Source organism: Episyrphus balteatus, chromosome 2 (genome assembly GCF_945859705.1).
Source record: "Episyrphus balteatus chromosome 2, idEpiBalt1.1, whole genome shotgun sequence".
Taxonomy (NCBI): domain Eukaryota; kingdom Metazoa; phylum Arthropoda; class Insecta; order Diptera; family Syrphidae; genus Episyrphus; species Episyrphus balteatus.
The window spans coordinates 119,196,523-119,223,030 of record NC_079135.1 but is presented as its reverse complement, the minus strand read 5'-3'; the positions used below and the strand labels follow the sequence as shown (position 1 = coordinate 119,223,030).

At 42.4% G+C, this 26,508-nt stretch overlaps 4 protein-coding genes across 4 annotated transcripts; all 4 read left to right on the top strand.

Moving 5' to 3' along the window:
- The first annotated feature begins 980 nt into the window (after nucleotides 1–980).
- LOC129910177 (farnesol dehydrogenase-like) lies at nucleotides 981–1,830 on the top strand. The gene is made up of 2 exons (XM_055987450.1): nucleotides 981–1,576; nucleotides 1,645–1,830. Exons 1-2 carry the CDS (start codon nucleotides 1,007–1,009, stop codon nucleotides 1,816–1,818), a joined length of 744 nt encoding a protein of 247 aa, XP_055843425.1. The 5' UTR covers nucleotides 981–1,006; the 3' UTR covers nucleotides 1,819–1,830.
- Nucleotides 1,831–6,345: 4,515 nt separating this feature from the next.
- On the top strand, nucleotides 6,346–7,219 carry LOC129910172 (farnesol dehydrogenase-like). The gene is made up of 2 exons (XM_055987446.1): nucleotides 6,346–6,951; nucleotides 7,015–7,219. The coding sequence occupies exons 1-2, from the start codon at nucleotides 6,379–6,381 to the stop codon at nucleotides 7,186–7,188; spliced, it is 747 nt and encodes a 248-aa protein (XP_055843421.1). The 5' UTR covers nucleotides 6,346–6,378; the 3' UTR covers nucleotides 7,189–7,219.
- A 1,095-nt stretch (nucleotides 7,220–8,314) lies between these two features.
- On the top strand, nucleotides 8,315–9,235 carry LOC129910166 (farnesol dehydrogenase-like). The gene is made up of 2 exons (XM_055987439.1): nucleotides 8,315–8,922; nucleotides 8,996–9,235. The coding sequence occupies exons 1-2, from the start codon at nucleotides 8,347–8,349 to the stop codon at nucleotides 9,167–9,169; spliced, it is 750 nt and encodes a 249-aa protein (XP_055843414.1). The 5' UTR covers nucleotides 8,315–8,346; the 3' UTR covers nucleotides 9,170–9,235.
- Nucleotides 9,236–10,988: 1,753 nt separating this feature from the next.
- On the top strand, nucleotides 10,989–11,486 carry LOC129909685 (farnesol dehydrogenase-like). Its single transcript, XM_055986759.1, has 2 exons — nucleotides 10,989–11,246; nucleotides 11,313–11,486. The coding sequence occupies exons 1-2, from the start codon at nucleotides 10,989–10,991 to the stop codon at nucleotides 11,484–11,486; spliced, it is 432 nt and encodes a 143-aa protein (XP_055842734.1).
- Nucleotides 11,487–26,508: the final 15,022 nt, after the last annotated feature.

Genomic DNA, 26,508 nt, shown 5'->3' with positions numbered 1-26,508 from the left:
GTAATTTCAATAAATTGAGTTTAATCACTTTTTCGCTAAAACACTCTTAGTTCAAAAGTTATAACAAAACAACTTTTTTCACATTACCGAAACCTTAAAAACTTGTCCTTTTCTTTTTAACATTTTTAAACTAATTTGCGATTGCAAAAAATTTTTCAAATTTTCAAAAATTCATTAATTTCGAAAATCAAATTTACCTTCTGAAAATGTTCACCAAAACTTAATTCTTCTCAAATTAAAAATAATGTAGGTACCTACATACATTTTTTTTTTAAATTTTGCTATTTAAGTTTGTATTTGGTTTTGAAGAAGGTATGAAAATTAAAAACTCGGGAAAAAAAATCAAATGGTAGAGATTACCCCAAAGAAGAAGGAAAATAAACCGCAATAATAAGAAGAAATATGCTCATGACAATAACATAAATGTATCAAAAATATATTGCTGAGGCTCAATACAAAGCTTCTAAGAATTTGACTATGACCTTGTGTCAAAGTTTTGGCTAACCAATTAAATTACTATTAGAAAACGATTACTCTTTTCAGTAAAAGCATCTCAAATCTCGTTAATAAATGCATAAAAATGTATCTTTAATGACTCAAATATTCTTTTGTTTTTACTTTCATTTTTAATACATCAATATTATATTTTGGTTCTCGTGTGTAAACGAATCCAGCGTTTCTCATTTATTAGCTCTAGTTCCTATTCTTAATACATACATAATTAACAACAGGTTTTATTTTCTTCACTATACACACTTTTCTCCTTGCCAGACTTTGAATTTGATTTTGACTTGAGGTAAACAAAAGTCCACAATGTTTTTTAAAAGAATTTTGTTTTTACAGATTCTTTGTTGCTGTGAATGATTAGATACACTGCTATCTACAAGATACAAATTTCAACCTTTAGGTATACCAAATTTTACCTGCGAATCTACTCTCTAATGACTATGAGGTATTATGAGCAACCAAATTTCATTCGATAGTCAGTTTGAATTTCTCCGTGATCATGGAACGTTGGTTAAATCGTGTCGCTGTAGTTACTGGAGCTTCCAGTGGAATTGGTGCAGCTATTGCCAAAGATTTGGCTTTAGCCGGAGTCAAAGTTGTTGCTTTAGGTCGTCGAGTAGAACGTATTGAAAAAAATCAATCCGAATTACCAGAAAACGTTAAACCTCTATTTTACCCTCGAAAGTGTGATATAACAAATAAAGACGATGTAGCTGCTACATTTGAATGGATAGAAAAAACTCTTGGTGGTACTGATATCTTAGTTAACAATGCCGGAATATGTAAAATGGGAAATATTGTCGATATGGATCTTGAAGAAGTCGATGATGTTATCAATACAAATTTGAGAGGTCTAATTTACTGTACACAAGCTGCTTTTAAGAGCATGAAAGCTCGTAATTTCGATGGACATATTGTCCATATAAACAGTATCAATGGACATAAGGTTCCAGATATCCTTCCTGGACACAGTACAAATATTTATACACCAACAAAATATGCTGTAACTGCAATTACTGAAGTTTTGCGAAAAGAATTGATAAATTTGCAAACCAAAATTAAGACTACTGTATGTAGAAGTTTTGAGTACTTATGAAGGAAAGTTTAAAATTTGTGATTATTTTTTTCTTCTTGCAGAGCATTAGCCCTGGATTGGTTAAAACAGAAATTGTTCCAGACGAAATGTTTGATATGATTGGATGTTATTTGAAGCCCGAAGATATATCACAAGCTGTATTGTTTGCCATTGGAACTCCACCACATGTTCAAATTCATGAAATGATTGTGAAGCCAGTTGGTGAAAATTTTTAAAATAGATATTAGAACTAAGTTTGAATAGTACCTAAAGCAAATTTTCAAAAATAACACAAGTGTTTTAATGGAATTTTTTTTTAAATTTTTGCCTAACGTACTTTTATATTTCAATTTTTAAGTGAGCAAAAGAACAAAAAAGGTTAACATACAGGGTGTCCCGGAATAAGATAAGGGTGTGTTTTTTGGGTTCTAAGAAAGATTTAAGATTTTACAGGTTTTTTCAAGTATCTTAAAATGTGTGGTTTTTTTTCAACCTTTCGAATAACTTTTTTGTTCATTATTTTCGTTTTCATAAGAATAAAGTAATAAAACGCTATGTTCAATACGCATTTTTCAAACTAATCTCAAAGTCAAAAATTATCGTGGGCAAGAAAAAATTAATAGCCTTTAAGAAATAGTATCTGAGTAACCAAAAAAGATATAAAAATTAATTAAAAACAGTTACAGAGTATGAGAGTAAAAAATTTCTCCTAAAATTAAGACCTTAACGAAATTTCTAGCATTAATATTAAAAAAGAAATTACCGTTAACAAGGTATATCAAAGTAAGTGGTTTCTTAAATCATCAAACAATTATACTAACTCTGGGCATAGATCCTTATTAGTAGATACAATTTTATTCTTAAAATCCAAAAATTACACCTTAAATTTTCCTTTTATTATTTTGGGACACCCTGTATAATTCAATGTTAACTAAAGCCTAAAATTGGAGAACTGCTTATTAATGAAACTGTTGACATAGACATCTAGCTGGCGACTGAAATTTTATCAACGAAAATAATCTTTAATTTTTTTCTTAAGACCGGATGAAGATCAGGGCTCAGTTTTTTTCAGATATTCATTGCCAGCTCATTTAATTCTCGAATTTCTCAACTTTTCATTTTGTTCTGTCCCCAGGTTCAGACTCAGAGGATGTGATGTGTTGTCTGTTTTTGAAGCTATAATATTGCTAAGGGGGTCTGATTATTTTAAAATTCGGTGGAGGAACATACGTCCTTAATTTTTTTCGGGGTCATAAGACTAAAATGGAGTTCGGGAATTATGCCCCAAATACTGAGACATAAGTCCTGAATTTTTGTTCGAAAATGGGACATAAGTCACAAATGGAACAAGGAATATTTTTTATACACATTGGTACTATAATATCGACCATATAGGTTGGTAGGTACTAATTAATCTATGAGATTATTTTTTGGTGCAACGAAATAAGGCCAAGTAAAAGAGTTGGGTTCATTTCTCTTGCACGAAAAGAAATAAACCAAATTTGTTTTTAAAAAATCCAACTGGGTCTATTTTTTTTTTCTTTACTTAAACGAAACATTGGAGTAGGTACTGCCGAAAAAAAATCATGAGAACAATACCGGTTCTATTATTTCGTAAGAATATTCGTTGGACATGTCTCAGACAGTGGCGTATCCAGAAAAAAATTTGGAGGGGGCTGGAAAATTTTTCCAAAATGTTTTATAATGGTGAATGTACGACTTCCAAAAAGGAAGAGGTATTCAATTCATGTGTTTTTTTTTTAATGTTTGTTACCTCATAACTTTGAACTGAGTGAACCAATTTTGATCGTTCTTTTTGTATTGGAAAGTTGCTGCAATTTGGCCCCATTTCAACTTCGTTCAGTTCTGGCCATATAAACTATTAAAAAAAAAACATAAAACCCAGTTTTGATCCATGGAAGTCGGTTTTGCTTTCTGATAAAAATGATTATTTTTATTCATTCATCTTTGATCGAGAGAAAAGCGCTGTGCTGTGGTACTGAAAGTGGTATAGTAGCATTTTACTTCTCTCTACTTCGTTCTACTGTCTCCTCCTTTCACATTCAAAATAGTGTTTTCTTCAAAGTTCTTGTATTCCAAACATTTTACACAAACAGCAAAGTGTTGAGTAATCTTTAAAAAAAAAACTTTATTTCTTTCGAACTTTGCTTACCTACAGATTTATTCCTACTTTGTCAAAAAATTGCAGATTCATTGAAAAAGGCACCAAATTCACGAACAGAAACTAAGTGAATTGAATTCGATCAAAAAAATTTAAATGAATAAGAAAATACAGAATACCTATATTTCACTTTCGGCAAGTGAATGGTTAAAAAAGTGAAATGCAGAACGTGAAAGTCTAAAAAACTAGTTTTTAATGAAATTCTTTTTGATTTCTAATCCGAAATATATATTTTTTCATAATTATGTTCCTTTTTTAATACAAATCAGAAGCACAAACTGGAATTTGCTTAGAAACCCATTAGTTATGTTGACCACTAAGATTTTGAGATATACAAAATTTTTGTTTGCAATATCTTTGAGAAAAATATTATTTTTGAAAAAAAGTAAATACAGGTACTCAAGACAATAAAAATGGCGTGATTGCATTAGAAGCTTTGCAAAATTTAACGGTGATGTAATTCGACGTCAAAATACCAAAAATATTATTTGAAGAATTCTGAATTAGGCTAAAATCCTAAAGGCACTTACTCAAACAAACAACCATTTCAGAATTTGGAGGGGGCTCGAGCTCGATCATTTGAGCTGCCTAAATCTCTAAGATTTACGAACAAGTTTAAGTTAATCATGTAGATTATGATCACAACAAAAACATTACTGTTAAAAAAAGAGCCAAGTTCTCCTATGTTGAAATTATGCTGGCACAAAAAGTACTGAGATGTAAAAGTGTACCAAGTTCTAAAGTTTGGGTTCAAATTCGTATCAATAAAATTTTGATTGTTCTCTTGACAATTTTTCTTAATTATCGATTTTTAAAGTTATTTCAAAAATTGCCAAGTAAACAATCAAAATTTTATTGATACGAATTTGAACCCAAACTTTAGAACTTGGTACACTTTTACATCTCAGTACTTTTTGTGCCAGCATAATTTCAACATAGGAGAACTTGGCTCTTTTTTTAACAGTAATGTTTTTGTTGTGATTTCACTACTTTTTGCAAGGTATGGCTGTAGAATATAAAATCTCTATATTTGATGAAAATTCAGTGAAAATGGGTGGTTGCCACGCCCCCTGCCTGAAATTCTCAAATTTAAAATTTTTTCCTTTGTATAAACTACCAGCTCTACCATTCTACCAAATTTCAAGATTCTACGACAATCAGAAGTGCTCTATAATAATTTATGAAAATTCAGCGGAAATGGGCGGTTGCCACGCCCCCTGGCTGAAATTCTCAAATTTTAAATTTTTTCCTTTGTATAACCTACCAGTTCTACCATTCTACCAAATTTCAAGATTCTACGACAATCAGAAGTGCTCTATAATAATTTATGAAAATTCAACGGAAATGGGCGGTTGCCACGCCCCCTGGCTGAAATTCTCAAGTTTTAAATTTTTTCCTTTGTATTAACTACCAGCTCTACTATTCTACCAAATTTCAAGATTCTACGATAATCAGAAGTGCTCTATAATATATGATGAAAATTCAGCGGAAATGGGCGGATGCCACGCCCCCTGAATTGAAAATCTCAAATTTTCGATTTTTTCCTTTGTATACACCACAAGTCCTATCACCGTGTAAAATTCCAAGTTTCTACGATATCGGGAAGTTCTCCATAATTTTGATGATCTGTCAGTGAGTCAGTGAGTCAGTGAGTCAGTGAGTCAGTGAGTCAGTGAGTCAGTTACGGTTTTTGCGATTTTTGAAGCCCTATATCTCAGAAACTACTCATCGTAGGAGGCTGAAATTTTGTGAGGAGTTTGGTTTTTACGAGCTCAACAAATGTAGTGAGTTTGAAATTTCTAGCATCTTTGGTGTGGAAGTTAGAGGGGGGTCGAAAGTGGCCTGAGTTGTTTCCTGTAAATAAGGGTGTAGTGCCAAAGTTGCTAGAGAACTTGGCTGGGCACTACCGTGCCCCTTGATGAAATTAGCTAAATAATAACATGATTTTGGAGGCTTGGGGGGGGGGGGGCTTGAGCACCCTGAGCCCTCCCCCCCCCCCCCCCCCCCCCCTCAATACGCCACTGGTCTCAGAAGTGTGGGAATTAAATCCAGAATTTGATTTATTTGATTTATGACCCAGTACAGTGGGACATACATAAGTAACAAAAAAAAAATCGGGACTTATGTGTTTCCCTTCCGTTCATGCATCTTGGTTCTTACGGTAGAATTGTGTTCAGTCGCCAAGGAAATTAATTGGTAAGCTTCAAATTTGTTCAATCCCCAGACATTTATTCAAATAGTTCAATAAATTAAACAAATGCAAAATTCATATCGTCAAAACAGTTCTGCTGAAAAAAAATACCATAAAAAAACTTTAGGGGATTGTTTTACAAATAAAACTTTCGAGATAATAAAAACTTATCTCGATAATAGCAGAATATTGTGCCAAATTTTGCAATTGAACTAAAGCGTAATCAGTTTTTGTGATAAAAGTGTTAAAAATATTTTTTTTTTTTTACAATCTTTTGATTAAAATGTTTATTGTGTCTTTAAGATGAATATCTTATATTTACTCGTATGTCAATAACTATTACCAATTAACTTTTACTCGTAAGTTAACAAAATTTCATATATGTATAGAACAGTATTATTCAGTTTGAATTAATTCGTAATCATGGAACGTTGGTCAAATCGTGTTGCTTTAGTTACCGGAGCCAGTAGTGGAATTGGTGCAGCTATTGCCAAAGATTTGGTTTTAGCTGGAGTAAAAGTCGTTGCTCTAGGTCGTCGATTGGAACGTATTGAAAAAAATCATTCTGAACTACCTGATAACGTGAAATCTCAATTTTATCCTCGAAAGTGTGATGTTACGAATAAAGACGATGTTGCTGCCACATTTGAATGGATAGAAAGTACCCTTGGAGGCACTGATATTTTAGTTAATAATGCTGGAATAAGTAAACGTGGACAAAATCTTTTGGATATGGATCTTGAGAAAGTCGATGATGTTATCAACACAAATATGAGAGGTCTTGTTTATTGTAGTCAGGCGGCTTTTAAAAGCATGAAGGCTCGCAATTTTGATGGACACATAGTCCATATTAACAGTATTTATGGACATAAAGTGCCATTTAGAACTGCAGGACAGAGTTCGAACATTTATTCGCCAACAAAACATGCTGTAACGGCAATTACTGAAGTGATGAGAAATGAATTGATTAATTTTGAAACTAAAATTAAGATTACTGTAAGTAAAACCCATACAGATTTCTTTACAAGATTTTAAAAATTCTGTATTTTTTTTTTGTAGAGTATTAGCCCTGGATTAGTTAGAACAGAAATCATTCCAGATGAAGTATTTGAGAAGATTGGATGCTATTTAAACCCGTCTGATATATCGCAAGCTGTTTTATTTGCTATTGGAACACCACCACATGTTCAAATTCATGAAATGACTGTGAAGCCAGTTGGTGAATTTATTTAGAATACTTAAGTTACTGTATTGGGATTTTTAATTGAACAAGTGTTTTTCTCAAAACTTTTCAAATTTAATCAACAAAAATTATAGAAAAATATTTCATATAGTTGTATACCAATTTCGGTGCTGTTTATTCAGCATAAAAAAAAATACTGCACATAGTTTGAGTATTGGGAAATTTTTTTTTTACATATTTGGCATTCGGTATGAATACAACCTCCGAAAAATAAAACAAAGTACATCTGAAGCCAATGGCGATTGAGCTAAGCAAAAATCTCGTTAACATTTTGCATAAAAATATTTGCGAGAAAGGAATTTAAAAAAATTTATTTCTTTAGGAACTAGTGTTTGTCGCAGTTTAACGTTCGTCCAGCAGTTGTTTTTGTTCTGTTGACCCATCAAAGTTTACCATTCCAATTTTATGCAAACTTCGAGTTGTCCGATTTTCTTTCAACGCGGGTTGGTCCTGGTGTGCCTCAAGGATCATTATAAGTTCCACTTTTATTTACGATGTTCAACAACGATCTCTCTTAATACTCGATAGAATTCTTATAACGAATATCTTTGTGTGCAGTGCAGACGATGTTAAAATTCCCCTGAGCTATCGATTTGGTACATATGGTTGACGATAGAATAAATAAGAATGCTAAGCGTATTTTTAATATAAATGGTCTTGATATGAAAATGAAAGGCTCAGCTCTCCTTGACCGGGTCACAAAAAGTTACATGTTTCTGTTCAGGCTTGTAGTGTATTATTAAATCTCTTATTTAGTAAAAAATACCTTGATGTCTTAGTACCTGTGTTTCTGTGGTTTAATTGGTTTGTGAATTTATAAGTAAAAACCCACCAAAGAGGGCCAATAGTCCATTATGGGCTTTTGGCTCGTTCGATTGATGACCTTGCACCAACAAAACACTTAAACCGGCACTCTCTAAAGTAAAGTTTGTTTAGTTTAAGAGATTTAAATAAGAATTAATCAAAACCCCTTCAATACAACAACAAAAACTAGCCTTATGAGATAAGATTGTTCATCTTAAAAAATGCTATCATATCACAAACTTATTTGATATCAATATCTACATTCCTATACCAAAGCTTTTCGGTTTTCAAAAACAATATCGAGTCTTGGGTTAAAAATTTTTAGTTTTATTAGCACAGTGACAATGGAACGTTGGCAAAATAAAGTTGCAGTTGTAACAGGAGCAAGCAGTGGCATCGGTGAGGCTATTGCCAAGGACTTTGCTGCTGCAGGACTTCGTGTTGTAGCTTTAGGTCGACGATTAGAACGTTTAGATGAAAATCGTTTGCAACTAACAGAAGAACAACAGAAACGCTATTTCACTCACAAGTGTGATGTTACCAATGAAGATGAAGTTAAGGCCACATTCGAGTGGATTGAAAAAACTCATGGTGGCACAGATATTCTTGTAAATAATGCCGGAGTTGGTGGGCGTAGTGGTGGACATTTGCTGACAATGGATAGTGCTTTTATGGACAAACTCCTTCATACAAATGTCAAAGGTTTAGTCTATTGTACCCAGGCGGCTTATAAGAGTATGCAGGAAAGGAAATTTGATGGACATATTGTGCATATCAATAGCATTGCTGGACATGGTCTACCTACTATGCCAACAGGTTTCAGTTTGAACATATATCCCCCATCAAAATATTGCGTTACTGCAATAAATGAGACAATTCGTTGTGAATTAAGGAATTTAGGAACCAAAATTAAAACAACTGTGAGTATTTTACTTTCTTCCATACAAAAATAAAAGTTACAATGTGGTTCTTCTTATTTTTCTTTGAATACAGAGTGTAAGTCCCGGACTTGTACGGACAGAGATTGCTCCAAAAGAACTTTATGAAAAAGTTGGTATTTATCTTAATCCAGAAGATGTATCACAGGCTGTTATGTATGCAGTATCTACTCCACCTCATGTGCAAATTCATGAAATTACAGTCCAGCCAGTTGGAGAGAATTTTTGAGATTTTGTTTGCTATTTTCTTGTAAGCTATATAAAAGTTAAATATAATTGAGAAACATTTTGCAAATTTTATTTTTTTCTGAACTTTTTGTGCCAATTAGTACTAACGACACGATTATTGTAAATTATCTGCTCGCCCATCCTACATTATATTGACAAAAAAAAAATCATATTTTACGAGTTAAGAACAAAAATTCTCAATTTTTTAGTTTGACAAAATTTAAATTATAAATAGCTTTTCCCGTTTCGAATTTATACATGGAAAAGCATGCATAAATGCTATTTTTATTATATATATGATGTTTATTAAATATCTTTTTGGCATCAATTTCGTAAAATTTCTAGCTTATTATAAGTTTTGAAAAAGAAAATTCTATAAACGCTTATTCTGTCCGTCATTGTGGAGCCACCATTTTGAATAAATGAAAGTTGGAAGATTTTTCGTATTTCTCATCTTAATTTGCTTCAGTGTATCTACTAAATTTCATGACTTTTCGTAAAGAAATGGCCATGAAAATGAGTTTTGACGCCATTAACCACCAAATGCACAACTGTGTGGCGATATCATTATCTTTGAATATGATATTCATTGAATATGATGATGATGATATTTGACACAAAAATTAAACGGATGCGTATGTTGCACGTTTTTGTTGGTGAAAAAAACTATGTTGCTACTACTGTTTGATTACTAAATAATAGAAAAACCTTAAGGACTCGATGCCAAACTATTTAACTTATTTGCAACATGTTTAACATTACTTCTTACATAACAATTGTTATAGTTATTTTTTCTCTATCTTAGCAAGTTATAATGTAATTTTTTCATTCTAAATCTTCAAAAAATTAGGAGTTTTTTTTTGGTAGAAGACAGGAAATTTTAACACTCTAATAATTTTTTTATACAATGTCAGATGTCACACCCGTAAAAAAAATATGTCACACCCGTTACATTTTTGAATTCTTAAATTGAATACGATATCCACGAATTTTTATTAAAAAAATCTACAATATTGGCTCTCAAACTCATTGAAGAATGCTGAACCGATTTTCTAACGTCACACCCGTTACATATAATCTCTTAAGATTAGTACTATCGATGTGACGTTGAAAGACATGTTAACAAGATGTTACTAGGTGTTGAAGCTAAAAAATACAATATCAGTGAATAAAAAAAATTGACTAACTGTGTCGCACCCGTTACAATACCCATAAGTTATTATTTTTTATGAATGTAAAAGTGAACAAAGCGTTTCATGGGTATTAAAATTAAGTACTAAACTAACTAGAATTTACAAAAAAAAGCACATATCTAATTTTTCACATCTTTCAATTTTTGTATTGTCAGGCATTACTGAGGCATATAAAAATATCCAATAAAATTACCAAAACATTGTTTTGTTTGCTTTTTGACTATTGAATTTAACGCCATATAGAGCACTTGTTTACTTAAGTGTCTACTATCATAAGTTCAAGTATCAAATAAGTTTAGTTTCTATTAATCTCTCGAAATGGAACGTTATGGTTATATCGTGTCGCAGTTGTGACTGGAGCAAGTAGTGGAATTGGTGAAGCTATCGCCAAGGATTTAGTATCGGCAGGCCTTAGAGTTGTTGCTCTTGGACGACGATTGGAACGTCTTGAAAAAAATCAATCTAATTTGCAAAAGACCTTCAAAATTTATATTTTCCACGAAAATGTGATATAACAGATATTAATGATGTTAAGGCCACGTTCAGTTGGATTGAAACAACTCTTGGAGGAAAGATATTCTTGTTAACAATGCTGGAATGTTTAAGTTTATGTCAAATCTGGTGGATATGGATCTATTGGCAATGAATCAAGTTCTCGATACAAATGTAAGAGGTCTAATTTATTGCACTCAGGCGGCTTTTAAAAGTATGAAAGAACGTGAATTTGCTGGTCATATTGTTCATATAAATAGTATTCATGGACATAGAGTTCCTGATTGGTCAGAAAGTACCAATATTTATACACCAACAAAATTTGCTGTAACTGCAATTAATGAAGTAATACGCCAGGAACTTAATAATTTGGGGACGAAAATTAAAACAACGGTAACTCTAGAGTTCTAAGTTACATATATATGCTTTTATTGTTTTTGGTTTTTTTTTTTTGTATAGAGCGTCAGCCCTGGTGTAGTGCGTACTGAATTAGCTCCAGATGAAGTGTTTGATCAAATTGGATGCTGTTTGAACCCGGAAGATGTATCACAAGCTGTATTGTTTGCCATCTCAACTCCACCGCATGTTCAAATTCATGAAATTATTGTTAAACCAGTTGGTGAAAAGCTGTAATGAGCTACGATTTTCTTTTCATTATTTTTTAAACATTAAAGCCATAGAGAATTATTACTACTTATTTTTAGTTTCATGTATGTGGGTATAGAATTAAATAAACGAAAGGCCATAATCAGGGGTAGAATTAAAAATGTGGAGAGATAAGTTTTTTAAAATACATTATTTTTCAAGTTATACTTCTTTTGCGGCGCGAGCGTTGGGATATGAGAAAGTAGCACCATCTAAGCTCATAATTATTAAAGATTTTAGTTATGGTATCAACCAACTGAGTGAATTTCTGTGAGTGAGAATAGATACTTCAATCGCGTGTACATGTCCACACATACTTTTTTTAATGTCCAAAATTTTAACAAATTAAAAAAAATTTCCCACTGTGGATCAGTAGTAAGTGATAATGCTAAAAAAAGTGTTCCAGGATAAAATAAGTTTTTTTTTCTCAGGCATATACATAGGTAACTGAAACAAGAAAATAGAAAAACTATTATACCAGGATTTGAAATATGTAGTAGGTGCAAAGACTTAATGATAGTAAAACCTCGCGGCCGGCTGCGCGGTCAGCCGCGGAATGGGCCACGTCGGGTATTTGGAAATGACCCACGTGGGGCATTTGAAATGCCCCACGTGGGGCATTTGGAAATGACCCACGGGGGGCATTTGAAATGCCCCACATGGGGCATTTGAAATGCCCCACATGGGGCATTTGGAAATGACCCACGTGGGGCATTTGGAAATGACCCACGTGGGGCATTTGAAATGCCCCACATGGGGCATTTGGAAATGACCCACGTGGGGCATTTGGAAATGACCCACGTGGGGCATTTGAAATGCCCCACATGGGGCATTTGGAAATGACCCACGTTAGGCATTTGAAACGCCCCACGTGGGGCATTTGGAAATGACCCACGTGGGGCATTTGAAATGCCCCACATGGGGCATTTGGAAATGACCCACGTGGGGCATTTGGAAATGACCCACGTGGGGCATTTGAAATGCCCCACGTGGGGCATTTGGAAATGACCCACGTGGGGCATTTGAAATGCCCCACGTGGGGCATTTGGAAATGACCCACGGGGGGCATTTGAAATGCCCCACATGGGGCATTTGAAATGCCCCACATGGGGCATTTGGAAATGACCCACGTGGGGCATTTGGAAATGACCCACGGGGGGCATTTGAAATGCCCCACATATGGCATTTGAAATGCCCCACATGGGGCATTTGGAAATGACCCACGTGGGGCATTTGGAAATGACCCACGTGGGGCATTTGGAAATGACCCACGTGGGGCATTTGAAATGCCCCACATGGGGCATTTGGAAATGACCCACGTGGGGCATTTGGAAATGACCCACGTGGGGCATTTGGAAATGACCCACGTGGGGCATTTGAAATGCCCCACATGGGGCATTTGGAAATGACCCACGTTAGGCATTTGAAATGCCCCACGTGGGGCATTTGGAAATGACCCACGTGGGGCATTTGAAATGCCCCACATGGGGCATTTGGAAATGACCCACGTGGGGCATTTGGAAATGACCCACGTGGGGCATTTGAAATGCCCCACATGGGGCATTTGGAAATGACCCACGTGGGGCATTTGGAAATGACCCACGTGGGGCATTTGAAATGCCCCACGTGGGGCATTTGGAAATGACCCACGGGGGGCATTTGAAATGCCCCACATGGGGCATTTGAAATGCCCCACATGGGGCATTTGGAAATGACCCACGTGGGGAATTTGGAAATGACCCACGTGGGGCATTTGGAAATGACCCACGTGGGGCATTTGAAATGCCCCACATGGGGCATTTGGAAATGACCCACGTGGGGCATTTGGAAATGACCCACGTGGGGCATTTGGAAATGACCCACGTGGGGCATTTGGAAATGACCCACGTGGGGCATTTGGAAATGACCCACGTGGGGCATTTGGAAAGGACCCACGTGGGGCATTTAAAATGCCCCACATGGGGCATTTGGAAATGACCCACGTGGGACATTTGAAATGCCCCACATGGGGCATTTGGAAATGACCCACGTGGGGCATTTGGAAATGACCCACGTGGGGCATTTGGAAATGACCCACGTGGGGCATTTGAAATGCCCCACATGGGGCATTTAGAAATGACCCACGTGGGGCATTTGGAAATGACCCACGTGGGGCATTTGAAATGCCCCATGTGGGGCATTTCAAATGCCCCACGTGGGGCATTTGGAAATGACCCACGTGGGGCATTTGAAATGCCCCACATGGGGCATTTGGAAATGACCCACGTTAGGCATTTGAAATGCCCCACGTGGGGCATTTGGAAATGACCCACGTGGGGCATTTGAAATGCCCCACATGGGGCATTTGGAAATGACCCACGTGGGGCATTTGGAAATGACCCACGTGGGGCATTTGGAAATGACCCACGTGGGGCATTTGGAAATGACCCACGTGGGGCATTTGGAAATGACCCACGTAGGGCATTTGAAATGCCCCACATGGGGCATTTGGAAATGACCCACGTGGGGCATTTGGAAATGACCCACGTGGGGCATTTGAAATGCCCCACACGGGGCATTTGGAAATGACCCACGTGGGGCATTTGGAAATGACCCACGTGGGGCATTTGGAAATGACCCACGTGGGGCATTTGAAATGCCCCACATGGGGCATTTGAAATGCCCCACATGGGGCATTTGAAATGCCCCACATGGGGCATTTGGAAATGACCCACGTGGGGCATTTGGAAATGACCCACGTGGGGCATTTGGAAATGACCCACGTGGGGCATTTGGAAATGACCCACGTGGGGCATTCGTAAATGCCCCACGTGGGGCATTTGCAAATGACCCACGTGGGGCATTTGGAAATGACCCACGTGGGGCATTTGGTAATGACCCACGTGGGGCATTTGAAATGCCCCACATGGGGCATTCGTAAATGCCCCACGTGGGGCATTTGGAAATGACCCACGTGGGGCATTTGGAAATGACCCACGTGGGGCATGTGGAAATGACCCACGTGGGGCATGTGGAAATGACCCACGTGGGGCATTTGAAATGCCCCACATGGGGCATTTGGAAATGACCCACGTGGGGCATTTGAAATGCCCCACATGGGGCATTTGAAATGCCCCACATGGGGCATTTGGAAATGACCCACGTGGGGCATTTGAAATGCCCCACATGGGGCATTTGGAAATGACCCACGTGGGGCATTTGGAAATGACCCACGTGGGGCATTTGGAAATGACCCACGTGGGGCATTTGGAAATGACCCACGTGGGGCATTTGAAATGCCCCACATGGGGCATTTGGAAATGACCCACGTGGGGCATTTGGAAATGACCCACGTGGGGCATTTGGAAATGACCCACGTGGGGCATTTGGAAATGACCCACGTGGGGCATTTGAAATGCCCCACATGGGGCATTTGGAAATGACCCACGTGGGGCATTTGAAATGCCCCACATGGGGCATTCGTAAATTCCCCACGTGGGGCATTTGCAAATGACCCACGTGGGGCATTTGGAAATGACCCACGTGGGGCATTTGAAATGCCCCACATGGGGCATTCGTAAATTCCCCACGTGGGGCATTTGCAAATGACCCACGTGGGGCATTTGGAAATGACCCACGTGGGGCATTTGGAAATGACCCACGTGGGGCATTTGGAAATGACCCACGTGGGGCATTTGGAAATGACCCACGTGGTGCATTTCAAATGCCCCACGTCGGGTATTTGAAATGCCCCACGTGGGGCATTTGGAAATGACCCACGTGGGGCATTTGAAATGCCCCACATGTGGCATTTGGAAATGACCCACGTGGGGCATTTGGAAATGACCCACGTGGGGCATTTGAAATGCCCCACATGGGGCATTTGGAAATGACCCACGTGGGGCATTTGGAAATGACCCACGTGGGGCATTTGAAATGCCCCACATGGGGCATTTGGAAATGACCCACGTGGGGCATTTGGAAATGACCCACGTGGGGCATTTGGAAATGACCCACGTGGGGCATTTGGAAATGACCCACGTGGGGCATTTGAAATGCCCCACATGGGGCATTTGGAAATGACCCACGTGGGGCATTTGGAAATGACCCACGTGGGGCATTTGAAATGCCCCACATGGGGCATTCGTAAATGCCCCACGTGGGGCATTTGGTAATGACCCACGTGGGGCATTTGAAATGCCCCACATGGGGCATTCGTAAATGCCCCACGTGGGGCATTTGCAAATGACCCACGTGGGGCATTTGGAAATGACCCACGTGGGGCATTTGAAATGCCCACATGGGGCATTTGAAATGCCCCACGTGGGGCATTTGGAAATGACCCACGTGGGGCATTTGGAAATGACCCACGTGGGGCATTTGGAAATGACCCACGTGGGGCATTTGGAAATGACCCACGTGGGGCATTTGGAAATGACCCACGTGGGGCATTTGGAAATGACCCACGTGGGGCATTTGAAATGCCCCACATGGGGCATTTGGAAATGACCCACGTGGGGCATTTGGAAATGACCCACGTGGGGCATTTGAAATGCCCCACATGGGGCATTTGGAAATGACCCACGTGGGGCATTTGGAAATGACCCACGTGGGGCATTTGGAAATGACCCACGTGGGGCATTTGGAAATGACCCACGTGGGGCATTTGGAAATGACCCACGTGGGGCATTTGAAATGCCCCACATGGGGCATTTGAAATGCCCCACATGGGGCATTTGGAAATGACCCACGTGGGACATTTGGAAATGACCCACGTGGGGCATTTGGAAATGACCCACGTGGGGCATTTGGAAATGACCCACGTGGGGCATTTGGAAATGACCCACGTAAGGCATTTGGAAATGACCCACGTGGGGCATTTGAAATGCCCCACATGGGGCATTCGTAAATGCCCCACGTGGGGCATTTGGTAATGACCCACGTGGGGCATTTGAAATGCCCCACATGGGGCATTTGGAAATGACCCACGTGGGGCATTTGGAAATGACCCACGTGGGGCATTTGAAATGCCCCACATGGGGCATTCGTAAATGCCCCACGTTGGGCATTTCAAATGCCCCACGTGGGGCATTTGGAAATGACCCACGTGGGGCATTTGAAATGCCCCACATGGGGCATTTGGAAATGACCCACGTGGGGCATTTGGAAATGACATATGTGGGGCATTTGAAATGCCCCACATGGGGCATTTGAAATGCCCCACATGGGGCATTTGAAATGCCCCACATGGGGCATTTGAAATGCCCCACATGGGGCATTTGGAAATGAAATGCCCCACGGGCATTTGAAATGCCCCACATGGGGCATTTGGAAATGACCCACGTGGGGCATTTGGAAATGACCCACGTGGGGCATTTGAAATGCCCCACATGGGGCATTTGGAAATGACCCACGTGGGGCATTTGAAATGCCCCACATGGGGCATTCGTAAATGCCCCACGTGGGGCATTTGGTAATGACCCACGTGGGGCATTTGAAATGCCCCACATGGGGCATTCGTAAATGCCCCACGTGGGGCATTTGCAAATGACCCACGTGGGGCATTTGGAAATGACCCACTTGGGGCATTTGGTAATGACCCACGTGGGGCATTTGAAATGCCCCACATGGGGCATTCGTAAATGCCCCACGTTGGGCATTTCAAATGCCCCACGTGGGGCATTTGGAAATGACCCACGTGGGGCATTTGAAATGCCCCACATGGGGCATTTGGAAATGACCCACGTGGGGCATTTGGAAATGACATATGTGGGGCATTTGAAATGCCCCACATGGGGCATTTGAAATGCCCCACATGGGGCATTTGAAATGCCCCACATGGGGCATTTGAAATGCCCCACATGGGGCATTTGGAAATGAAATGCCCCACGGGCATTTGAAATGCCCCACATGGGGCATTTGGAAATGACCCACGTGGGGCATTTGGAAATGACCCACGTGGGGCATTTGAAATGCCCCACATGGGGCATTTGGAAATGACCCACGTGGGGCATTTGAAATGCCCCACATGGGGCATTCGTAAATGCCCCACGTGGGGCATTTGGTAATGACCCACGTGGGGCATTTGAAATGCCCCACATGGGGCATTCGTAAATGCCCCACGTGGGGCATTTGCAAATGACCCACGTGGGGCATTTGGAAATGACCCACGTGGGGCATTTGGTAATGACCCACGTGGGGCATTTGAAATGCCCCACATGGGGCATTCGTAAATGCCCCACGTGGGGCATTTGGAAATGACCCACGTGGGGCATTTGGAAATGACCCACGTGGGGCATTTGGAAATGACCCACGTGGGGCATTTGAAATGCCCCACATGGGGCATTTGGAAATGACCCACGTGGGGCATTTGGAAATGACCCACGTGGGGCATTTGAAATGACCCACGTGGGGCATTTGGAAATGACCCACGTGGGGCATTTGAAATGCCCCACATGGGGCATTCGTAAATGCCCCACGTGGGGCATTTGCAAATGACCCACGTGGGGCATTTGGAAATGACCCACGTTTGGCATTTGAAATGCCCCACGTGGGGCATTTGGAAATGACCCACGTGGGGCATTTGGAAATGACCCACGGGGGGCATTTGAAATGCCCCACATATGGCATTTGAAATGCCCCACATGGGGCATTTGGAAATGACCCACGTGGGGCATTTGGAAATGACCCACGTGGGGCATTTGGAAATGACCCACATGGGGCATTTGGAAATGACTCACGTGGGGCATTTGGAAATGACTCACGTGGGGCATTTGGAAATGACCCACGTGGGGCATTTGAAATGCCCCACATGGGGCATTTGAAATGCCCCACGTGGGGCATTTGGAAATGACCCACGTGGGGCATTTGGAAATGACCCACGTGGGGCATTTGGAAATGACCCACGTGGGGCATTTGAAATGCCCCACATGGGGCATTCGTAAATGCCCCACGTGGGGCATTTGCAAATGACCCACGTGGGGCATTTGGAAATGACCCACGTTTGGCATTTGAAATGCCCACATGGGGCATTTGAAATGCCCCACGTGGGGCATTTGGAAATGACCCACGTGGGGCATTTGGAAATGACCCACGTGGGGCATTTGGAAATGACCCACGTGGGGCATTTGAAATGCCCCACATGGGGCATTTGGAAATGACCCACGTGGGGCATTTGGAAATGACCCACGTGGGGCATTTGAAATGCCCCACATGGGGCATTTGGAAATGACCCACGTGGGGCATTTGGAAATGACCCACGTGGGGCATTTGGAAATGACCCACGTGGGGCAATCGTAAATGCCCCACGTGGGGCATTTGGTAATGACCCACGTGGGGCATTTGAAATGCCCCACATGGGGCATTCGTAAATGCCCCACGTGGGGCATTTGCAAATGACCCACGTGGGGCATTTGGAAATGACCCACGTGGGGCATTTGAAATGCCCCACATGGGGCATTTGAAATGCCCCACATATGGCATTTGGAAATGACCCACGTGGGGCATTTGGAAATGACCCACGTGGGGCATTTGAAATGCCCCACATGGGGCATTTGAAATGCCCCACGTGGGGCATTTGGAAATGACCCACGTGGGGCATTTGAAATGCCCCACATGGGGCATTTGGAAATGACTCACGTGGGGCATTTGGAAATGACCCACGTGGGGCATTTGAAAATGACCCACGTGGGGCATTTGAAATGCCCCACATGGGGCATTCGTAAATGCCCCACGTGGGGCATTTGGAAATGACCCACGTGGGGCTTTTAAAATGACCCGCGTGGGGCATTTGGAAATGACCCACGTGGGGCATTTGGAAATGACCCACGTGGGGCATTTGAAATGCCCCACATGGGGCATTCGTAAATGCCCCACGTGGGCCATTTGGAAATGACCCACGTGGGGCTTTTAAAATGACCCACGTGGGGCATTTGGAAATGACCCACGTGGGGCATTTGGAAATGACCCACGTGGGGCATTTGGAAATGACCCACGTGTAGCATTTGGAAATGACCCACGTGGGGCATTTGGAAATGACCCACGTGTAGCATTTGGAAATGACCCACGTGGGGCATTTGGTAATGACCCACGTGGGGCATTTGAAATGTCCCACATGGGGCATTCGTAAATGCCCCACGTGGGGCATTTGGAAATGACCCACGTGGGGCATTTGGAAATGACCCACGTGGGGCATTTGGAAATGACCCACGTGTAGCATTTGGAAATGACCCACGTGGGGCATTTGGAAATGACCCACGTGGGGCATTTGAAATGCCCCACATGGGGCATTCGTAAATGCCCCACGTGGGGCATTTGGTAATGACCCACGTGGGGCATTTGAAATGTCCCACATGGGGCATTCGTAAATGCCCCACGTGGGGCATTTGTAAATAACCCACGTGGGGCATTTGTAAATGACCCACGTGGGGCATTTGGAAATGACCCACGTGGGGCATTTGGAAATGACCCACGTGGGGCATTTGGAAATGACCCACGTGGGGCATTTGGAAATGACCCACGTGGGGCATTTGGAAGTGACCCACGTGGTTCATTTGAAATGCCCCACATGGGGCATTCGTAAATGCCCCACGTGGGGCATTTGGAAATGACCCACGTGGGGCTTTTAAAATGACCCGCGTGGGGCATTTGGAAATGACCCACGTGGGGCATTTGGAAATGACCCACGTGGGGCATTTGAAATGACCCACGTGGGGCATTTGGTAATGACCCACGTGGGGCATTTGAAATGCCCCACATGGGGCATTCGTAAATGCCCCACGTGGGGCATTTGCAAATGACCCACGTGGGGCATTTGGAAATGACCCACGTTTGGCATTTGAAATGCCCACATGGGGCATTTGAAATGCCCCACGTGGGGCATTTGGAAATGACCCACGTGGGGCATTTGGAAATGACCCACGTGGGGCATTTGGAAATGACCCACGTGGGGCATTTGAAATGCCCCACATGGGGCATTTGGAAATGACCCACGTGGGGCATTTGGAAATGACCCACGTGGGGCATTTGAAATGCCCCACATGGGGCATTTGGGAATGACCCACGTGGGGCATTTGGAAATGACCCACGTGGGGCATTTGGAAATGACCCACGTGGGGCAATCGTAAATGCCCCACGTGGGGCATTTGGTAATGACCCACGTGGGGCATTTGAAATGCCCCACATGGGGCATTCGTAAATGCCCCACGTGGGGCATTTGCAAATGACCCACGTGGGGCATTTGGAAATGACCCACGTGGGGCATTTGAAATGCCCCACATGGGGCATTTGAAATGCCCCACATATGGCATTTGGAAATGACCCACGTGGGGCATTTGGAAATGACCCACGTGGGGCATTTGGAATGACCCACGTGGGGCAATCGTAAATGCCCCACGTGGGGCATTTGGTAATGACCCACGTGGGGCATTTGAAATGCCCCACATGGGGCATTCGTAAATGCCCCACGTGGGGCATTTGGAAATGACCCACGTACGGCATTTGGAAATGACCCACGTGGGGCATTTGAAATGCCCCACATGGGGCATTTGGAAATGACCCACGTGGGGCATTTGGAAATGACCCACGTGGGGCATTTGAAATGCCCCACATGGGGCATTTGGAAATGACCCACGTGGGGCATTTGGAAATGCCCCACGTGGGGCATTTGGAAATGACCCACGTGGGGCAATCGTAAATGCCCCACGTGGGGCATTTGGTAATGACCCACGTGGGGCATTTGAAATGCCCCACATGGGGCATTCGTAAATGCCCCACGTGGGGCATTTGCAAATGACCCACGTGGGGCATTTGGAAATGACCCACGTGGGGCATTTGAAATGCCCCACATGGGGCATTTGAAATGCCCCACATATGGCATTTGGAAATGACCCACGTGGGGCATTTGGAAATGACCCACGTGGGGCATTTGGAATGACCCACGTGGGGCAATCGTAAATGCCCCACGTGGGGCATTTGGTAATGACCCACGTGGGGCATTTGAAATGCCCCACATGGGGCATTCGTAAATGCCCCACGTGGGGCATTTGGAAATGACCCACGTGGGGCATTTGAAATGCCCCACATGGGGCATTTGAAATGCCCCACATGGGGCATTTGAAATGCCCCACGTGGGGCATTTGGAAATGACCCACGTGGGGCATTTGAAATGCCCCACATGGGGCATTTGGAAATGACTCACGTGGGGCATTTGGAAATGACCCACGTGGGGCATTTGGAAATGACCCACGTGGGGCATTTGAAATGCCCCACATGGGGCATTCGTAAATGCCCCACGTGGGGCATTTGGAAATGACCCACGTGGGGCTTTTAAAATGACCCGCGTGGGGCATTTGGAAATGACCCACGTGGGGCATTTGGAAATGACCCACGTGGGGCATTTGAAATGCCCCACATGGGGCATTCGTAAATGCCCCACGTGGGCCATTTGGAAATGACCCACGTGGGGCTTTTAAAATGACCCACGTGGGGCATTTGGAAATGACCCACGTGGGGCATTTGGAAATGACCCACGTGGGGCATTTGGAAATGACCCACGTGTAGCATTTGGAAATGACCCACGTGGGGCATTTGGAAATGACCCACGTGTAGCATTTGGAAATGACCCACGTGGGGCATTTGGTAATGACCCACGTGGGGCATTTGAAATGTCCCACATGGGGCATTCGTAAATGCCCCACGTGGGGCATTTGGAAATGACCCACGTGGGGCATTTGGAAATGACCCACGTGTAGCATTTGGAAATGACCCACGTGGGGCATTTGGAAATGACCCACGTGGGGCATTTGAAATGCCCCACATGGGGCATTCGTAAATGCCCCACGTGGGGCATTTGGTAATGACCCACGTGGGGCATTTGAAATGTCCCACATGGGGCATTCGTAAATGCCCCACGTGGGGCATTTGTAAATAACCCACGTGGGGCATTTGTAAATGACCCACGTGGGGCATTTGGAAATGACCCACGTGGGGCATTTGGAAATGACCCACGTGGGGCATTTGGAAATGACCCACGTGGGGCATTTGGAAATGACCCACGTGGGGCATTTGGAAATGACCCACGTGGGGCATTTGGAAGTGACCCACGTGTAGCATTTGGAAATGACCCACGTGGGGCATTTGGAAATGACCCACGTGTAGCATTTGGAAATGACCCACGTGGGGCATTTGGTAATGACCCACGTGGGGCATTTGAAATGTCCCACATGGGGCATTCGTAAATGCCCCACGTGGGGCATTTGGAAATGACCCACGTGGGGCATTTGGAAATGACCCACGTGTAGCATTTGGAAATGACCCACGTGGGGCATTTGGAAATGACCCACGTGGGGCATTTGAAATGCCCCACATGGGGCATTCGTAAATGCCCCACGTGGGGCATTTGGTAATGACCCACGTGGGGCATTTGAAATGTCCCACATGGGGCATTCGTAAATGCCCCACGTGGGGCATTTGTAAATAACCCACGTGGGGCATTTGTAAATGACCCACGTGGGGCATTTGGAAATGACCCACGTGGGGCATTTGGAAATGACCCACGTGGGGCATTTGGAAATGACCCATGTGGGGCATTTGAAATGCCCCACATGGGGCATTCGTAAATGCCCCACGTGGGGCATTTGGAAATGACCCACGTGGGGCATTTGGAAATGACCCACGTGGGGCATTTGGAAATGACCCTCGTGGGGCATTTGAAATGCCCCACATGCGGCATTCGTAAATGCCCCACGTGGGGCATTTGGAAATGACCCACGTGGGGCATTTGGAAATGACCCACGTGGGGCATTTGAAATGCCCCACATGGGGCATTCATAAATGCCCCACGTGGGGCATTTGGAAATGACTCACGTGGGACATTTGGAAATGACCCACGTATGGCATTTGAAATGCCCCATGTGGGGTATTTCAAATGCATTTAAAATGCCCCACGTGTTTCATTACCAAATGCCCCACGTATGGCATTTACGAATGCCCCATGTGAGGCATTTCAAATGTGCCACGTGGGTCATTTCCAAATGCCCCACATGGGTCATTTCCAAATGCCCCACGTGGGTCATTTCCAAATGCCCCACGTTGGGCATTTACGAATTCCCCATGTGGGGCATTTCAAATGCCCCACGTGTTTCATTACCAAATGCCCCACGTGGGGCATTTACGAATGACCCACGTGGGGAATTCGTAAATGGCACATTTGAAATGCCCCACATGGGGCATTCGTAAATGCCCCACGTGGGGCATTTGGTAATGAGACACGTGGGGCACTTGAAATGCCCCACATGGGGCATTCATAAATGCCCCACGTGGGGCATTTGGAAATGACCCACGTGGGGCATTTGGAAATGACCCACGTAGGGCATTTGGAAATGACCCACGTGGGGCATTTGGAAATCACCCACTTGGGGCATTTGGAAATGACCCACGTGGGGCATTTGGAAATGACCCACGTGGGGCATTTTGAAATGACCCACGTGGGGCATTTAAAATGACCCACGTGGGGCATTTAAAATGACCCACATGGGTCATTCGTAAATGCCCCATGTGGGGCATTTGGTAATGAAACACGTGGGGCATTTGAAATGCCCCACATGGGGCATTCGTAAATGCCCCACGTGGGGCATTTGGTAATGAAACACGTGGGGCACTTGAAATGCCCCACGTGGGTCATTTCCAAATGCCCCATGTGGGTTATTTCCAAATGCCCCACATGGGGCATTCGTAAATGCCCCACGTGGGGCATTTGGAAATGACCCACGTGGGGCATTTGGAAATGACCCACGTGGGGCATTTGGAAATGACCCACGTGGGGCATTTGGAAATGACAAACGTGGGGAATTTGGAAATGACCCACGTGGGGCATTTGGAAATGACCCACGTGGGGCATTTGGAAATGACCCACGTGGGGCATTTGGAAATGACCCACTTGGGGCATTTGAAATGCCCCACATGGGGCATTTGTAAATGCCCCACGTGAGGCATTTGGAAATGACCTACGTGGGGCATTTGGAAATGACCCACGTGGGGCATTTGGAAATGACCCACGTGGGGCATTTGGAAATGACCCACGTGGGGCATTTGGAAATGACCCACGTGGGGCATTTGGAAATGACCCACGTGGGGCATTTGGATATGACCCACGTGGGGCATTTGGAAATGACCCACGTGGGGCATTCGTAAATGCCTTCGTAAACGCATTCGTAAATTCGGAAATGACCCACGTGGGGCATTTGAAATGCCCCACATGGGGCATTCGTAAATGCCCACGTGGGGCATTTCAAATGCCCCACGTGGGTCATTTCCAAATGCCCCACTTGGGTCATGTGGGGCATTTACGAATGCCCCATGTGGGGCATTTCAAATGACCCACGTGGGTCATTTCCAAATGCCCCACGTGGGTCATTTCCAAATGCCCCACGTGGGGCATTTCAGATGCCCCACGTGGGTCACTTCCAAATGCCCCACGTGGGTCATTTCCAAAGGCCCCACGTGGGTCATTTCCAAATGCCCCACGTGGGGCATTTACGAATGCCCCATGTGGGGCATTTCAAATGTCCCACGTGGGTCATTTCCAAATGCCCCATGTGGGTCATTTCCAAATGCCCCATGTGGGTCATTTCCAAATGCCCCACGTGGGTCATTTCCGAATTTACGAATGCGTTTACGAAGGCATTTACGAATGCTCCACGTGGGTCATTTCCAAATGCCCCACGTGGGTCATTTCCAAATGCCCCACGTGGGTCATTTCCAAGTTTTTTTTACACAAAAACTCTTAAAATTCCAAAAAAAAATATTTCTTTGATTTTAAAAATTACGAAACTTTGTGAAAGCTGACTTCACTTTACATCGTATCTATCTCCTGATGCCTAAACAGAACGGGTTCAGCCAAAGAACTTAGATGATGTGACTTTTCAAGTAACTCATACACTGAGAAAAAATTAATTCTGGTATATTTAGTCATAATATAGTAAAATATACTAGAAATTAGTTAAATTAATCAGAAATAAGGTTAAATATACCAGAAGTAACGTTAAACCTGCGTTATTTCTTCTCTGTTCAAGATCTATAATCAACTACAGTTTCCCAATGATATATTGTTTACTAAACCCAATTCTTCCTTGGAATAATTTTTCATAATTCTCAACATATTGGCAACCCTATTTGGATATATCACATGATAAACTCAGTACTGTAATAGTTTTTATCCCATCAAGGCAAGTAATTTACAACCTGTAGCATTTAAATCCTTTTAATATGTGTATTCTAAACTAAAACATGTAAAATTCTGAAAAATAACGGTTTTAATGTTAAATTGGTGAAATATGTGTGTTTTCTTAATTTCCATTTCATGTCTTTACCTTATACAAATAAAGTATTATTTTGTACAAAAATTCTTCTTCCCAATTATTTTTTTTTTACTTTAACGTCCATTTTTCTTCTATACTTTTCTTCCCCATATCTTCCATAAAATTCCTATAAAAAATGAATGCGCATGCCTATCTCTCAGCCAAATTCTCTCTACCATAATTTTATTATTGTTAAAAGTGCTAGGGCATATAAATGTCAAACGAATGTCAGAATCATGGCCTTACCTACGCAGAAGTGTTATTTTTGTCTTGAAAAAAAAAAAAAATTATATGTGTCACTGGGGATGGGGTGTGGAATACAGATTTATTTTGTTGCCAAAAAAACCAACCCCATTCACCACCCATCTTTTGTTTATGTTTTGTAAAAATATTATATATGTGATTTTCTGTTATTCAAAATGGTATGTTAACTGTCACAATAAAAATTATTAAATTCAATCTAATTAAATCATAGTTAAAGTTAAAAAAACTGAAGTTATTATATCTTTTGAGTTGAAAACTTGTTTATTGTTTATATCCGTAAGGGTTTTTTTTAAGGTTATGTCAAACTTCCGTAGAAAAAGTAAATTGTAACCAACTTCAAGTGTGGTGTATTTCAAACGCCATTGCCATTTGCGACATTTGCAAAAAGTCCTCTCTTTTCGGTGAAAATC

Bases quoted from the DNA above. Each gene is read 5' to 3' on its own strand.
- LOC129910177 (XM_055987450.1), top strand. From the start codon at position 1,007: ATGGAACGTTGGTTAAATCGTGTCGCTGTAGTTACTGGAGCTTCCAGT. The intron at 1,577-1,644 runs GTATGTAGAAGT...TTCTTCTTGCAG, and splicing joins AAACCAAAATTAAGACTACT to AGCATTAGCCCTGGATTGGT.
- LOC129910172 (XM_055987446.1), top strand. From the start codon at position 6,379: ATGGAACGTTGGTCAAATCGTGTTGCTTTAGTTACCGGAGCCAGTAGT. The intron at 6,952-7,014 runs GTAAGTAAAACC...TTTTTTTTGTAG, and splicing joins AAACTAAAATTAAGATTACT to AGTATTAGCCCTGGATTAGT.
- LOC129910166 (XM_055987439.1), top strand. From the start codon at position 8,347: ATGGAACGTTGGCAAAATAAAGTTGCAGTTGTAACAGGAGCAAGCAGT. The intron at 8,923-8,995 runs GTGAGTATTTTA...CTTTGAATACAG, and splicing joins GAACCAAAATTAAAACAACT to AGTGTAAGTCCCGGACTTGT.
- LOC129909685 (XM_055986759.1), top strand. From the start codon at position 10,989: ATGGATCTATTGGCAATGAATCAAGTTCTCGATACAAATGTAAGAGGT. The intron at 11,247-11,312 runs GTAACTCTAGAG...TTTTTTGTATAG, and splicing joins GGACGAAAATTAAAACAACG to AGCGTCAGCCCTGGTGTAGT.